This window comes from Lycium ferocissimum, chromosome 1, assembly GCF_029784015.1.
Source record: "Lycium ferocissimum isolate CSIRO_LF1 chromosome 1, AGI_CSIRO_Lferr_CH_V1, whole genome shotgun sequence".
Lineage (NCBI taxonomy): Eukaryota > Viridiplantae > Streptophyta > Magnoliopsida > Solanales > Solanaceae > Lycium > Lycium ferocissimum.
Window position 1 is genome coordinate 64,511,867 of NC_081342.1, and position 16,460 is coordinate 64,528,326.

General features: G+C 36.3%; 1 protein-coding gene across 1 annotated transcript; it reads left to right on the plus strand.

Annotated features, from left to right (window-relative positions):
* Window positions 1-13,826: 13,826 nt before the first annotated feature.
* On the plus strand, window positions 13,827-14,922 carry LOC132030559 (fasciclin-like arabinogalactan protein 3). The gene has a single exon (XM_059420252.1). It carries the CDS (start codon window positions 13,946-13,948, stop codon window positions 14,765-14,767), a length of 822 nt encoding a protein of 273 aa, XP_059276235.1. The 5' UTR covers window positions 13,827-13,945; the 3' UTR covers window positions 14,768-14,922.
* Window positions 14,923-16,460: the final 1,538 nt, after the last annotated feature.

The following is a 16,460-nucleotide window of genomic DNA, read 5'->3' on the forward strand; positions in this document are numbered from 1 at the left end:
AAAGCCCCAAATCCTTGTTAACTAATCTTTCCCAACCTCAATTTTCCTCTTTCAAGCTCAAATCAAAGTAAGTGGGTGAGTCCTAGGGTTAGCTAATCCCTTATGAAGCATTAAAGAACAAGATTAGTTAAAGAAACAAAAACCCACTTCATTAGAAATAAAACTCATTTAATACATAAGCAAAACAAGAATTTCAATCCACACTTTAACAATGTATATTTCCTTAAACAAGTTTCAAGTAAAGGAATGAAATACTACACTCTTAAGTATTCAATACAAAACAAGGAATTGAAGAAAGGTTTAATAAATTTATCATTAGACTGCTCCAATCTTTTCCTCCAATTGTGTAGTTGATAAACCCTAGCTCCCCAAGCTTGTAGAATGGCCAAAGATGATAGATTTTCCCCCCAAGTATTGTTTTTGTAGTTCTCCAATTTCCTCAATCAAAAGTGACGAAAATAGCCTTCAACTTTGCAAATTTCAGATTTACATTTCTTGCCACTTTTTGCATTTTTAGCGACTTTTCTCATTTTCTTCAATTTGATCTCTTTTTGACTTGTTTTTCACTTGGTTTCTTCCAAAGCTTTCTCAACCATATAAACCTATAAAATTGAAACAAACCATAGTAAATGCACTATTTTTTTCAATCAAACATAACAAAAATCCAAGCACAAAGAAGAGATAAGTTGGTTAAAATACCAACTTATCAAACCCGCAAACTTAAACATTTGCTTGTCCTCAAGCAAATTGAAACATACAATTTCCTTCAAAGGACTCAATTCAAAGGTGCACCAACATCATATCAAGTAAAAAGGTTGATTGGTACCAACAATTAATCCAAAACATATGAATCACCAACAAATTTCTCAAGAATTTCATTTCATTTCAAGTGCTTAACACCAAGTTAATCAAAGTAGCCATCAAGTCATGATACTAAAGCTTCAAAATTTACCTCATATCACAAAACAACTTTCTTTTGGTCATTCCTATCAATTGAAATATGAAACAAATTCACTACTCAAATTCTCATGCGCCCTCACAATCAAGAGAAAATCCCAACTCATAAAATGCAATTTTAAACACAAATAGGATATCAAATGGAAAGAGTTGACTCTATCGCACAAAGTTGTTCAAATGCACACAAGTAGTACCATAGGCTTGCCCTTCATGTATTTCTCCACTAATGTAGACACACATGGTTCGAAATCAATTAGGACTTAAAGGGTTGTAATGTGCTTTATTTTGATAGATATTCTTATGATGGATAATAATTCGGTAGATTGATTTTATTTTGGTATTTTCTTTATGACATTTATTTTATTATGATTTTCTTTATTTATTTTTGTAACAACCCGCCCGGTCGTTATTTAATACTTCGCAAACCCGTATCATATCGAGGCCTAAGATCTTAAAAGTTAAGCCCTATGGGGGTGTTTAAATGATTAATAGTTGGAAAAATCAATTTCGGAAAGAATTAAAAGTCGTGGGCTCGGGAGAGCTTCGTCCGTCGCAGCAGACAGGGCGCCGCCATAGCGGTCTTGTCGTAGCGAGCCTGATGTCCGCCGCAGCGGACATCACAGAGGCAGACATCACAGACGCTGAACGTGTTTTCCCACACTTAGTTTTATATTTCACCTTCCTTTTTAATAAAAGACCCTTCAAGGTTGCTATTAGGTTTTACATTAAGAAAAACCCTTGACACCAAGAAAAAGAGGCTCCTCCAGCATTCTTCACATCTTCTCCATCAATTATCATCTGTCACGAATTTCAGATAAAAGCTAGAAAGGTGGATACCTCATGGAAGTTCGAATAGCTGCTCATCATTGAGGTAGGTTACGGTTTACTTGAGTTAGACTTTGATTAGTGAGTCATATATACGTGTAGAATTGACGGGAGAAAACATGATTAGGTCTTCAGACATGGAGTTCGGATGGATTTACTTATAGTTTAAAGAAAGTTGTATATATATAGTAACTAGGGTAACAACGAGTGTATAGATGGATACTAAGTTCTATAAATTGTTATGTTACTGATTGGGAGAGATCACTTGTCGCTATTAAGGAAGGTTACCCCACAGGTTAGCATAATTATTCCAAGGTATATTTAACTTCTGCTATAAATTGTTGAAATTATTTGCAATATTCGTACGATTGTTCGTTCTTGTCAATAAAAAGGGTTGCATTGGGTGAGTTGAAGCTAAGGCATGATAGTCTTGCACTCGTCAAGGGCATATTCCATGACATTGATTTGATTTATTAGCATCATTGCATATATTCGCTTTTATTTATTGAACACTGCATGGAGCGGAAGGTCTGAGTAAATAACAGTTGTACTACCCGATTTTATGACCGAGTTGGGTTGAATATGAGATACAACTTGATAATTGATCATTGAAAGTGATGCTATATATATATATATATATATATATATGAAAAGGCACATTTGACAGGGGGTGAGGATGTGACCTAGATTATGGGCACATTTGACAGGGGGTGAGGATGTGACCCAGATTATGGGCTCGTGGTCCGAGGTCAGGTCCGGAGCGAGTGGTACATGGATACCAATTAGCATGTATGTACAGTTTGTGTATTGGGCCATTGCATTGCATTACATACCTTTATATCCTCATGCTTACATGCTGTCATTCTACTATATTTACATTTTGCATCTCCTATAAATGTGTTAAACTGTCTGAGGAGTTTACGATCATGCATGAAGGTGTTGGCGTAAGGATGAATTACTGAGTTCCAGAATTTCTGTGTTAAGTCTGATGGCTTTAGAGAGTAACGGTGTTTGGTGAAAGTGTGTTGAGTACATTTTCGTAAATGCATCATACCCTAGCGAGTGAACCGCATAGAAAACTCTAGAGCTAATTAAAAAAAGGTAGACGTTAATGGAATTGAGGAGATAAAGACTAATTATTTGGCCCTAAAAGAAATACGAAGTAGGACTACACTTTGACAAGTCGGGTAGCTGGTGTTATTGTGGTAATAAGGGAACCGAAATAACCACGAGTTAGAGAGGTGAGTTCGTACCGGTGTAGCTGTCCTAATGGGAGTCTTGAAGGTATATGTTGACTTATCTGTTTATCTTGTTGATTTTATATTGTGTTGCGTAAACTAATCTTAGTCGACCTATGATGCTTACCAGTACGTGTGGTGTACTGATACTACTCTTGCTACATCTTTTTTGGGTGTAGACGTGTTGCAGGTTATTACTTGAAGTTTCTCTTAGTGGATTTCCGGAAATCTTCCTACAACCTTACTCATCTCATTCCAGGCAGGGGCTATGTCATTTTTTTTGATTTTATTCTCGTGTAATAGGAGCTCTTGTACCTGTCTAGACTAGATCCCGGGAACTTTTCAGTTTTCTTGTATTGATAACAGAGTCCTTATGAATATTTATTTTCAGTTATGATCAATAATTACATTACTGGTAATAAAAATGTGTTTGAATATTGGGTTGGTTGGTAAGGGTTCGCCTACTAGGTAATAATACGGTAGGTGCCCGCACGGCCGTGACAATTTTTTTTTGTATGCCCATGTTTTGTCGTGTATTAGCAATATCCTTGACTTTTCTTTGCTGTGGTTCTTTTCCCGAGGATGCTAATGTCTTTTGAACCCGGTGTTTTAGGTAGTTTTGAGTTGGCTTGTCCCTATGATAGATTTTTGGACACTTTCTTAAGGGAAGTAAGCCTTGTAGGTTAGGTATAGAAGAGAGTTTTAGGTACCTTACGAGTAAAAATGGTGTTGGGATGTGATTTTTTGGCCCTTGGCTAATTTTTGGCTTGCTTGGTACCAAGTTATTTAAACCTTGGCATATGAATTCTTGTTTTTTGAAAAATAAAAATGATTGAGTAAGGATTCTTGTTGTGATTTTTAAACTCAATGTTTGGCTCTTTTGTTCACTAAATAGTCAGTTTAGACTAGAAGTAACTTTTTGAGTTCATTTGTTTCAATTGGGTTTTGGATACATATTCTACTTGGATTTTCATGTGTCTTGTGTGGTGAGGTTTATTTGTGAATTCTTTTTTGCATATCTTGTGGTGTAGAACTTGCCCGGAATGTGTTTCAAGGCGAACTAGGTTACACTTGGTTTGAATAATGATTTTAGGCCTTCATTGGATGTTGTACCTTAAAATTCCTACCCTTACATATTTTCCCTAGTCAACCCCTTTTGAGATTTTTAACTTTTTTTTTTTTTTACAACCATATTACAAGCTTTACCCCTTTGTTCTTCATTGATCTATCTTTTGGTATCCTACCTCCTTAAGTGCATTGAAAGTGCAAACATAGGCTAAAGCCTAAGTTTGGTGGTGATGGTTGGTAAAGTTTGGTGTGGAAATTGCTTGAAAGGTGAAAATGTGAAGAAAAAAAAAATAGTGGAACCTTCCTTGATATTTTGTAAAAAAAAAAAAGCAAAAAAAAAAAGCAAAAAAACAACAAAAGAAGAGGAAGAAATAGGAAGGAATAATAAAGAGTTGTGAATAAAGGGAAGACTAGTTGGTGAAATGAAAAGTTGAAGAAATGGGTGGAAAAGTTTTAAAGGAAGTGTTCTTTGATTGTTGTAAATTGTAGTGCTTAGGGAGGTTCTGAGTTACTATTTCCAAATTTTGCTCCTACTTTAACCAAAAGCCTACATTACAACCCTTTAAGTCCTAATTGATTTCGAACCATGTGTGTCTACATTAGTGGAGAAATACATGATGGGCAAGCCTATGGTACTACTTATGTGCATTTGAACATCTTTGTGAGAGAGTCAATTCTTTCCATTTGATATCCTATTTGTGTTTAAAATTGCATTTTATGAGTTGGGATTCTCTCTTGATTGTGAGGGCACATGAGAATTTGAGTTATGAATTTGTTTCATATTTCAATTGATAGGAATGACCAAAAGAAAGTTGTTTTGTGATAATGAGGCAAATTTTGAAGCTTTAGCATCATGACTTGATGGCTACTTTGATTAACTTGGTGGTAAGCACTTGAAATGAAATGAAATTCTTGAGAAGTTTGTTGGTGATTCATATGTTTTGAACTAATTGTTGGTACCAATCAACGTCATGTGTTTGTGCTTAAAGTAGATTTTTTGACTTGATTTATGTTGGTGCACCTTTGAATTGAGTCCTTTGAAGGAAATTGTATGTTTCGATTTGCTTGAGGACAAGCAAATGTTTAAGTTTGAGGGTTTGATAAGTTGGTATTTTAACCAACTTATCTCTTCTTTATGCTTAGATTTTTGTTATGTTTGATTGAAAAAATAGTGCATTTACTATGATTTGTTACAATTTTATAGGTTTATATGGTTGAGAAGAGCTTTGGAAAAAACCAAGTGAAAAGCAAGTCAAAAAGAGACCAAATTGAAGAAAATGAGAAAAGTGGCTAAAAATACAAAAAGTGGCCAGAAATGTAAATCTGAAATTTGCAAAGTTGAAGGTTATTTTCGTCACTTTTGATTGAGGAAATTGGAGAACTACAAAAACAAGACTTGAGGGGAAAATCTATCATCTTTGGCCATTCTACAAGCTTGGGGGGCTAGGGTTTATCAACTACACCATTGGAGGAGAAGATTGGAGCACTCTAATAGGAAATTTCTTAAACCTTTGTTCAATTCCTTGTTTTTTATTGAATACTTGAGAGTGTACTATTTCATTCCTTTACTTGAAACTTGTTTATGAAAATATACATTGTTAAAGTGTGGATTGAAACTCTTATTTTGCTTACGTATTGAATGAGTTTTATTTCTAATGAAGTGGGTCTTTGTTTCTTTAACTAGTCTTGTTCTTTAATGCTTCTTAAGCGATTAGCTAACCCTAGGACTCACCCATTTACTTTGATTTGAGCTCGGAAGAGGAAAATTGAGGTTGGGAAAGATTAGTTAACAATGATTTGGGGCTTTAAACTCCATCTAATAACTTGAGCTAGGAATAGGAAAGTTAACTTGAGGTTAAATTGATTGTGCTTAACTACTCACTCTAAGGCTTGGAAGAGCTTAGAGTGAAATTCATTGAGTTGATTGGAAAACTTTCAATGAGATTTTAGAACTCATTACATATTAACAAAAACTCGCTCTTAGTTGCAAAATCGTAAAATACATTGGATCGTTACTTGAGAGTAATTTCCCTTTTATCCATGCTTGTGGCCATTGATCATTTTATCCGCTTTCTAGTTAGTTTATAAATCAAAAATCAAATATCGAAAAAGTGTTTGGCTTAGTGTAAAAAGTGAGAATTTGTTACTTGCTTGATTGCCTAGTATATTGTTCCCTGTGGGATTCGACCCCGACTCATAATTGGGTAAATTATATTGCATACAACCGTGTACACTTTCTCTTTGAAGAGTGAATATGGACGTTATCAAGACTACCCTGACTAAGGAGTATAGTGAAATCCTCCACCATGAAACTGAGTTCTGAAAACTTAAGTCTAGAATCAACTGGCTGACTGATTGTGATAGTAATACTAGGTTCTTCCATAGTTCCACTATTAATAAGTGAAGAAGGAATAGAATCCTTGCCTTTATGGATGAGGTGGAAAATTGGACCTATGATCAAACTGAGATTAATGAAAACATCTTCAACTTCTATTATAATCTTTATAAGTCTGACCACTTCTCTTCTAGGCTGAAGCATGGCACCAACCCCTCAACTTGTGGTTCCATTGTTGAGCAAGACCATGCTAGACTCTCCTAAATTCCCAGTATTATGGAAATCAAACAGGTTGTGTTTTCCTTCAAACCCTTCAAAGCCCCTGGCCCTGCTGGTATCCACTTTTGTTTCTACCAAAAGTACTGGTCTGAAGTGGGAAACCCTATAGTGAACTTTTGTATAAATGTGTTTAGTAACTCTAGGATGGATGAAGAGTTTAACACCACCTATCCGTGTCTTATCCCTAAATGTGCTAATGCTACAGTTCTAAATTTTTTTTGTTATATCCCGTATTTCATACCTTCGGATAATTCGAGAAAGTCGCGGCAAGTTAAGGACAGGATCATTTTCAAGAGTTATTTTAATGTACGAGTTGTCGTGAATATTATTTATGACTATTATTAGTATGAAAATATTGTGAGAGGCTAAGGGTAAAAAGAGAAATTCGCAAAATGGTTTATGGAAATAATGTGGAAGGCTAGGGGTAAAATGGTAATATTGAGGAAAGTCGAGGGGCGAAACGGGAATTTTACCAAAGGAGTTCATGAAGGTTCTAAAAAAGGGCCATATTGGCCATGTGAAGAAAAATGAGGGGAAAGGATGACAAAATAAGTCATCTTTTATTTTGGGGGAAAATTCAAGAAAAAGAAAAAGAAAAATCTAGAAAAGTGTAGAGGAGGGCATGTTCCCCTCACATGACTTGGAAGAGATATATATATATATATATGAGAAGTCTTCATTTTAGTTCAAAAGAAAGAAAAGAAAGAAAGAAAGAAAGAGAGGAGAGGGGACGACCAAGAAGGGGAAGAAGAGAAAAAAATAATAATTTGGAGCCTTACTCTTTGGTCCAAAAATTCCTTTCTTCTTGAATTACTACTAAGCTTGGGACCCTCTTTAACATGGTATAAATTTTGTAGCAAGAAAGTACTTGGGTGGCAAGTGAAGGAAGTTGAAGAAAAGGTAAGAATTCTCATTCTTTTATGTGTTATGGAAGAGTTATATATGTTGTAGTAAGTAGAACTCAATGAAAATCATAGAAATGTTGTGTGGTGTGTGTGCAAGCCGTGTGTGTGTGCATGTGTTGTGGCCGTGTGATGTTGTTGTGGAGGGGAAGATGGATTAATTTTATTTAGTTTGTTACATGTGTTGTTGTGACCTTGTGATGTAAAGGAAAGAAGAATGGTTAAGTTGGCATGAGAATCTATTGTTAAGTTGTTGTAGGAAATTATATGATTTTATTCTAGTTTTATGTAGTTACGAAAATGAATTGCTAAGGTGCAAATCATGGTTGTCGCTAATGAATTTGGGAGATGAAAACGTGTTATGAATATTTATGTCAAAGAATGGAGGTTTCGGATGAATTATGGCTTTGGTGGAATTTTTGTATACTTAGCAAATAATTTGCAAGAGGACATGAAATACTTCCGAATTGTGTTGGAATGATCTTGATTAGCAAAAGAATATGAAAACATTGATATTGGTTTGGAAATGCGAAGTTAGATTGGAAGTTGATACGTTATATAGAAAAGAGGACGATATATGTTAGAATGCGTTTCAATTCGATTGCTGATGTTATTGGTATTGTTGTTGGTTGGGTTGTTGATATTTGGAGCCGAGTTAAGTCTCGGGGATGCTATATGTATAGGGGAGATCTTTGCCCAGAATTTACGTATACAAGTATTGGTTAAGATTGAATTTTTAAAGCTTTGTGATTAATATTTGGTAAATGTGACCAATTGTAGATTTTGGAGGAAACGGGATTTGAATTTGGAGAGGCGTAAACAGCGGAAAAGGTATGTAAAGCCTTACCTTTCTTTCTTTTGGCATGTCCTAGATATATTAGGCTATGACACAAGCCTCGGAGAAAACTCTGTTCCTAGAGATCTGAGCCTAATTTTGCCCCTTTTTCATTCAATGTGATTGAATTAGTACTTTATGTCTTGATAGAAAAATATTTTAAACATCCGTAATTTTCACAAACGGAACCGGATTGCCCTGAAACTATCACAATGACTCCGTAAAGTTCAATGTACGAAATTTGCGTACGCCACCTTGACTTGACCCGAGGTGGGCCCACAATACTCGAGACCTTTTGTATTGCTCCATTTGACTTATTTTGTTCAATAATTAAAGGAAACTTTTGGGCTGTTGTCCCGACTACCAAAGGACAGTTGTTTAACTACCTCATTATGTTCTATAATATACTTCGTTGTGTAGCAACGTTACTAATATAATTATTGCTTTGGTTTTCCAAAAACGGCTTCGGAAACGCGTTTGTGGTTCACTAATGATTTTTAAAGAACTAGTTTTGTACAAAGAAACATAAAATCGATTTTTTTTAAATTACTCCGACGGGTGTGTGAGATTTTAATATTTAGACTTTCTAAAACCACTCCGAAAGGGGTGCGAGGCGTTACTATTTTATTTCATTTACTACTTATGTTTATGTTATCATTACTATTATGCCCGAACGGGCCATGGTTATTATTGATACTGAGCCGGAAGCGGCTGCCCGAAGGGGCCACTATCGATATTGAGCCGGAAGCGGCTGCCCGAAGGGGCTATCATTATTATTATGCCGGAAGCGGCAATGCCCGAAGGGGCCATCATCATGATTATTATTATGCCGGAAGCGGCAATGCCCGAAGGGGCTATCATTATTATTATGCCGGAAGCGGCAATGCCCGAAGGGGCCATCATTTCTACGCCGGAAGCGGCTGTCCGAAGGGACTATTGTGATACTATATTTAGATTGTGCACTCTAGAATTTGCGTACTCTGTATTTTATATTGTGTATTCTTAAAGAACGTGTGTTCACTCGCATTATTTACTTAAGGATTGTTCTAAGACCCCATGTGTACATTTATGTTTCCTCAGCGAGGGCTGCAAGTAATGAGCTTGATTGTGATTTCTTCTCTCTAAATTAAGCTATGGTTATTATCGTTATCGCTTTACATACTCGGTACATATCTCGTACTGACCCTCCTTCTTCGGGGGCGCGTTTCATGCCACGCAGGTACACCCAGATGAGTAGAAGACTTTGCTAGGAGCTGTTCCAGTGGAATTGGCGAGCTCCATCTCAGTTCGGAGTATTGCCGAGTCAAGTACTTTTGTTATGATATTTCGTACATGTTAGAGACTTTGCAGACAGTGTCCTGTGGATAGTGCGTCGGGAAGTGCGAATAATCTGTAAATGTTAAAAGAGTATGTATTTTCAGATGATTTTTGGTTGGAAAGAAGCACGTAGTTGATTGAAAAGTCTTCTTAATCTGTACAAAGATAATGATTTCTATTTGAAAAGTTTCATGTTTTAAAAAGTTTTTGAAATGACAGGTTTTAGTAACGCGAACGTTTAAGGGTTCGCTCGACTCTGAGGAGGGTCGGGTGCCCATCACACCCTAGTAAGGTCGGGGTGTGACAAAGACCCATTGGCCTGTGCAATACCCAGTATAAGATTGTTACTAAAATTATTGTCCAAAGAGTTAAGCCCCTCCTTGCTAACATCATTGGGCCTAATCAGGCTAGTTTTCTCTCAAATAGGAGAGCTTCTGACAATGCTATCATTGTCCAGGAATATCTTACACAGTTCAGCAAAATGAAAGGAAAAAATGCTAATATGATTCTCAAAATTGATCTAGAAAAGGCCTTTGATAGACTTGAGTGGTCTTTTATCAGGGAAACCCTTATTTACTTCAATTTCCCTCAGAACCTTATACAACTTATTCTTTCCCATATTAGCACCTCTTTCATTTCTATTCTAGTGAATGGAAGGAAGAATGACCCCTTTAAACCCACTAGAGGAATTAGGCAAGGAGATCCTATCTCCCCTTATATCTTCATATTTTGTATAGAAATGTTTTCTAGGAAATTAATCAAGAGGTTGACAATCTAAACTGGTTTCCTATCTCTAACTGTAGAAATAGACCAAAAATCTCTCACCTTTTCTTTGCTGATGACCTCACCCTCTTTGCTAGAGCTAATTTAAAGAATTGTACCACTATCATCAACACGCTGACAAGTTTCTGCAGTAGCTCTGGCCAAAAGATTAATAATGCTAAGTCTAAAGTTATCTTCTCAAACAACTGTGGACCTGAAGATAGAGACCTCTATGCAAACTGCCTTACCATTAAAGCAAAAAACTTCTTTGGTAAGTATCTGGGATTCCCCATGTTTCATAAAAGACCCACCTATAGGGATTTCAGTTCATTATTGATAATCTTCATTCTAAGCTTCTTTGGTTGGAAGACTAAATTTCTCAACATGCCTGGTAGAACAACCTTTGCAAAGTCTTCCCTAAACAGTATTCCTATCCATGTTATGCAATACATTAAGCTGCCTAGTAAAACTAATAAGCTTATTGACAGAACTCAGAGGAATTTCATTTGGGGCACCACTAATACTAAGAAGAAAATGCATCACTTAAGCTAGCAAACTGTCACCAAGCCTAAAGATAAGGGTGGCCTAGGCATTCAAAGGGCTGAGACAAAGAACAAAACCATGCTTACCAGCCTCGCCTGGAGACTCCTTAAAAGCTTGACTCTCTCTGGGCAAAAGTTCTAATTGCGAAGAACACCCTTAAGACTAGAGCTTCCCTTACCTCTAGAACTTGGAAGGGTATCATTGAGGGGTATGATGTCTGTAGAAGAGCTACTCACTGGGCTGTCCAAAAGGGGGGTAAAGTAAACCTTTGGTATGATAGATAGATTCCTAACACTGAACCCCTTAGGAGTTATGTTCAAGGTCCTCTCAACGAGAATGAAGATTCCAAAAGGGTTAATGAAAACTGGAAAGAGGGACAATGAGATATGGGAAATCTCTCTCTAGAAATTACCAAAGACATTAGACACTCAGTCTTTAGTACCACTGTACCTCCTACTGGCATTAATGAAGAATTAATGTACTGGGGTCTGACTGGCAATGGCCTTTACTCCTCTAAGAGTGCCTATAATTTTATAAACCATAAAAACCCTTCTAATGACCAAAAAAGTCCTTTAATTGGGTTTGGAAGACTAGGACCCCTAACAAGATAAAATTCTTTCTCTGGATCCTAGCACATAGTAAACTCCCTACCAGTTCCTTTCTCCACTCTATTGGGCTGAATATTGACCCTCAATGCCAATTCTGTGGAAACCAAAATGAGAACATCTCCTTCTACTTGACTGTAGTGCTGTTCAAGATTTCTGGACCCAAGCCAACCTAAGATGCAGTGATAACACCACCAGCTTCAATTCTTTCATTGCTAACAATTGGGAGGACACCTAGGCCAATATTAAGGGCAAAAAGTTTGATAACCTCCTGCAGTGGGACATTCTCATTCCCTACTGCCTCTGGACTATTTGGGCCAACAGAAACTCAAACCTTTTTAACAATAAGAATCATCATCCTTCTTTTATAAAAGCCTACAATATGGCTGTTGACCAGCTCTGTAATCACACTAACAAGCCACAACCCAAGATACAGATTAGTGTTAAATGGCATCCACCCCCTAGAGGTTACTTCAAGCTCAACACTGATGGATCTTGTATGGGCAACCCTAGGATTAGTGGGATTGGAGGGGTAATTAGGAATTCTAATGGAGACTGGGTCATGGGGTACATGCAAGGCATCCCTAACTCTACAAATAATTTATCTGAATTGCTAGCTATATGGCAGGGTCTCAAATTGGCATGGCAACACAAGCTAATGCCACTAGAAATAAATTTTGATTCTCAAGTGGTAATCACAATGTTGAAAAATGGCCATCTCCCCTATAACACCTCTATTTCTGAATGCAGATTGTTGATGGACAAGCTGGGAACCCCAGAGGTAAAACACTGCTACTGGGAACAAAACAAGGTCGCTGATATGCTAGCAAAGGAGGGAGCCATGAAGAAGATTTTTGAAAATGTAAAAGTTGTAGTAGTTCCTCCTATGTTTGTTAGTAACCGTTTTTGGGCAGACATACTAGGAACTACTTATAATCGTTTTGTGCCAAGGGCTTTTACAGACAATCTTAATGGGGCAAGCCCCGAACATGAATGGGATTTACTCCCTCCTTAGTTGTAATAGCTTAAGTTTTATTTTAATTTAAGTATCTTGATTTACCAAAAAAAAAAAAAAAGTAACTGAACCAAAAAGAAACAAAAGTGCAGCGTTAACAGGATTCGATCTCGCATTCTCACTATGGATTGAGCCCACTAGAACGCTGCACCAGAACCAAGCTTTGTTTAACGAGGATTCAAATGCTTCTATATATTAGATGTTAAAGATAATTTTCCTTATATAAACAGTAAACTTACGGATGAATTAGGTTTAGTTGAACCCATTTGTAACCACGTGGGTCCGCCCCTGGTAGCATGGTCCGACAAAAGAACAGGGAATGTTAAGATCTATCGTTGGACTTAGGGGTTTATCTCATCTGAAGTCACTCTTCATATCCACTTTATTTTATGTTGACCCGGCTCAAGTATGAGAAAAACTTTCACTTGATCTCGGAATGCCAACATCCTTTAGCTCAGCCGTTAGCTTTTTTGACATGTTCGTTGCTTGATGATAGTTTGCTCCTTTACCGATCTGAATGTAATAAAATATCTCCTAATGGATCCAAAATTTGTGAATCCAAAAGTGTAAGATTGGGTCCACTAAAAAAAAAAAAAAAATCCTCACACAACTAAATACAGTTGTGTAAGGCACACAATAAAGTTTTTCTTCTACTAGTGAACATAGAGTGGATTTACTTCACCTAGATTGGTCGCTAGTTGCACTAATCACTGATGTCAACAATATCATTTATTAGGATAAGTATACTTATCAAAAGTATGTCCGTAAGCTAATGCTCAAGTAGACATTACTTTTAGAGCCAAACATTATTATTCATCTAGAAAAATTAGTAAAATTCATAAATATATTAACTGAACACCCCGTCACAATAATAATTTTTAAATTAAAAATAGTTGAGCACCCGTGATTCTGAATCCCACAGATCTACCGTGTAGAATATATCATACAAGCAAATGTGTAAATTTTAAACCTAAATATATCATTTCCTTTGTGGAAATGAGACAGAAACTTTATCTCATCCAAATTTTGACCGATATTGTCTCGTTCTAAACAAGAATTTTGTTTTTTTGTGGTAAGGAAGAGAAATATTCACTCCCATCCACAAGCCCAACATTCTTTCACCTCCATAACATCACTATATATTCCTCCACTTTATTCAACTTTCACAAGTCGGAGTTGATATAAGAAAAAAGATAAAGAGTAAATAAATCTCATTTTTGCTGGTAAAAAAAACACAAAAAATAAAATAAAATCACCAGCAAAAATGATGAATCGCTCAATTCTTCCCCTCCTTTGTTCCTTCCTCCTCCTGGCTGCGTCCTCAGCCTCTGCCTTTAACATCACAAAAATCCTCGGCCAATATCCCGATTACAGCACTTTCAATGAGCTTCTTTCTAAGTCTGGCTTAGCCACTGAAATTAACCATAGGGGTACAATTACCCTCTTGGCAATCCCAAATGGTGCAATTGGTGATCTCACCTCGAAATCCGAGGATGTTCTCAAGAGGATCTTGTCAACACACGTAGTGTTGGATTACTATGACCCAATGAAACTCAAGAGCATGAAGGACAAGACAGCCAAAATGACAAACATGTATCAACAATCAGGGAAAGCAGCCTATGACCAAGGATTCTTAAATTGCACTGCTAAAGACGGCAGCTTTGTTTTTGGCTCAGCAGTTAAGGGGGCCGAACGTGATTCCAAGCTAGACAAATCAGTTATGAACCAACCTTACAACATTTCAATTCTCTCACTCTCTCAACCAATTGTGACACCTGGACTTGATGGGACCCTTGCACCTGTTTCAGCCCCACCACCAAAGGCGAATTCACCAGCTTCAGCCCCACCACCTGCTGAAGAAGAAGAAGCTGAGTCTCCTGAAGAAGAGGCAGAGTCCCCTTCTGAGGAAGAAACTGAGGCTCCTTCTCCATCTGAGGATGCTGATTCTCCGGCACCCTCACCAGATGCTGATTCTCCTCCGGCCGATGCTCAGTCACCACCAACATCATCACCATCATCTGCTGGAAAATTGAAGGCTTCCCTTGGTTTGTTTGTTGTTTTGGCCTCAATGGTTGCAACTTATTGATAAGGGGTTTTTCTTTTTCATTACTTTGTTTTTATAAACGTTTAAAAAAAAAAAAGAAAAAAAAAGGAGTAGGAATAAATGAATTTTATTCCCAAAGGGTGTGTAATTCATGGGACAATGTTTTTAATGACTTAATAAATTCATGATTGTAAGTATAGTAATCATCTCTTTTTACGTATCTGCATTAGTCAGACTAGTAAATTTTGCTGGATGGTCAAGGCAAAAAATATGTTATTTATGTTGTATGATTGATTTTGAAATTTTTTGAAGAAGAACGAAGATGAGGTTTACGATGATCTCTATCTTTTGAGTCTAGTTTGCCAATATATTTCTTGATTTTCTTATTTTACGGAATTATATAAGTACATAATATAAATGTTGAGAGGGGAAGGAAGAAAATCGCAAGGATCTCAAATTAGGGAAAAATAACAAGCCTTAAATATTTTTTTTTTTTTTTTTTTATTCTTAAAGCTTATTTGGCATAACTTGTTATCCACATGATTGCAAAAAGAGTATGTCAAAACTGATCAGCATTATCATTTGCACATAATAAGAAGGAAGGAAAGAAATGAAAAAACAAAATGATGTTTGACGAAGAAATTAAATGATGCGATTAGTAATTTTCAATTTCATGTAAGTTAGGATGTTAAAAGCCAAAAATCTCGGGACTCCTAAACTTGACATGCTTTATTCGGTACACATTTAACCTATTTTATTAATTTTGATTATCCCCTTGAACTTGATAGTTTGATAGCCTTGACACTTTGTGTTAGGGTTTTGTTGATTTTTTTTTACAGTATTTGAGTTTTACTTTTCTCTTGAAGAAAAGTCAAAGTGTAATCATAATTGCTTTACTTTTCTTGAAGGAAAAATATAATTCTCTTTCATATTTGGCTAGTCCATTTTTTGGAGGAAAATGTTTTGGACCTTTATAAATAGAAGAAACCCTCTCATATAATAGAACACAGTAACATACGCAATGTAGTCGTTTAGAGAGTCTTGTTTATGGGAAGATTTTTCTCTTCACAATCTTTATGCTATTCTTTATATTAGTTTTTCATATATAGGTCAATTGACTAAACCCTATTAAAATATTATGCCATTTTAGTATATTTTCATTGTCTTTTGATTTATCGTCGTTCAACGCTAGCAATTGATAGCTTCCGCATGACGCCCTGATTATTTTGATCACAACAAGTGGTATCACAGCCAATGGTTTAATGAGGTTGAAGACATGTTCAAATCAAGAGAAACCAATTTGACGATAATCAAGATTTTTTTTTTTTTTTTGTGAAAAGCTCTGAAGTACTATATGTGGAGACAATTTCAATCATATTTTCAACAATCCTACCGCTGCATATTTGTAAAACAAAAACAACTTTTAACTCATGCTTGCTTCAACGCATGAGCTCCAATTTTCAACTCATGCTTGCTTTTAACGTATGAACTCAAATTTTCAACCTTTGTTTGCTTTAAACGCTTGGGCCAATTTCAACCCATGTTCACTTTTAACGCATGGGCTCCACTTTCAACTTGTGCTCACTTTTAACGCACAAGGCTCAAATTTTTAACCCATGCATACTTTTAACCATAACAAGCAGCAGTGATGAAGATTATATATATGAAGAAGACGGATCGACTTTTGTCAAGAAAATCCCGGCCAAAAGGAGAGATTTGTTTAGGTTTTGTCCTG

Excerpts from the sequence above, each read along its gene's own strand:
- LOC132030559 (XM_059420252.1), top strand. The coding sequence starts at position 13,946 with ATGATGAATCGCTCAATTCTTCCCCTCCTTTGTTCCTTCCTCCTCCTG.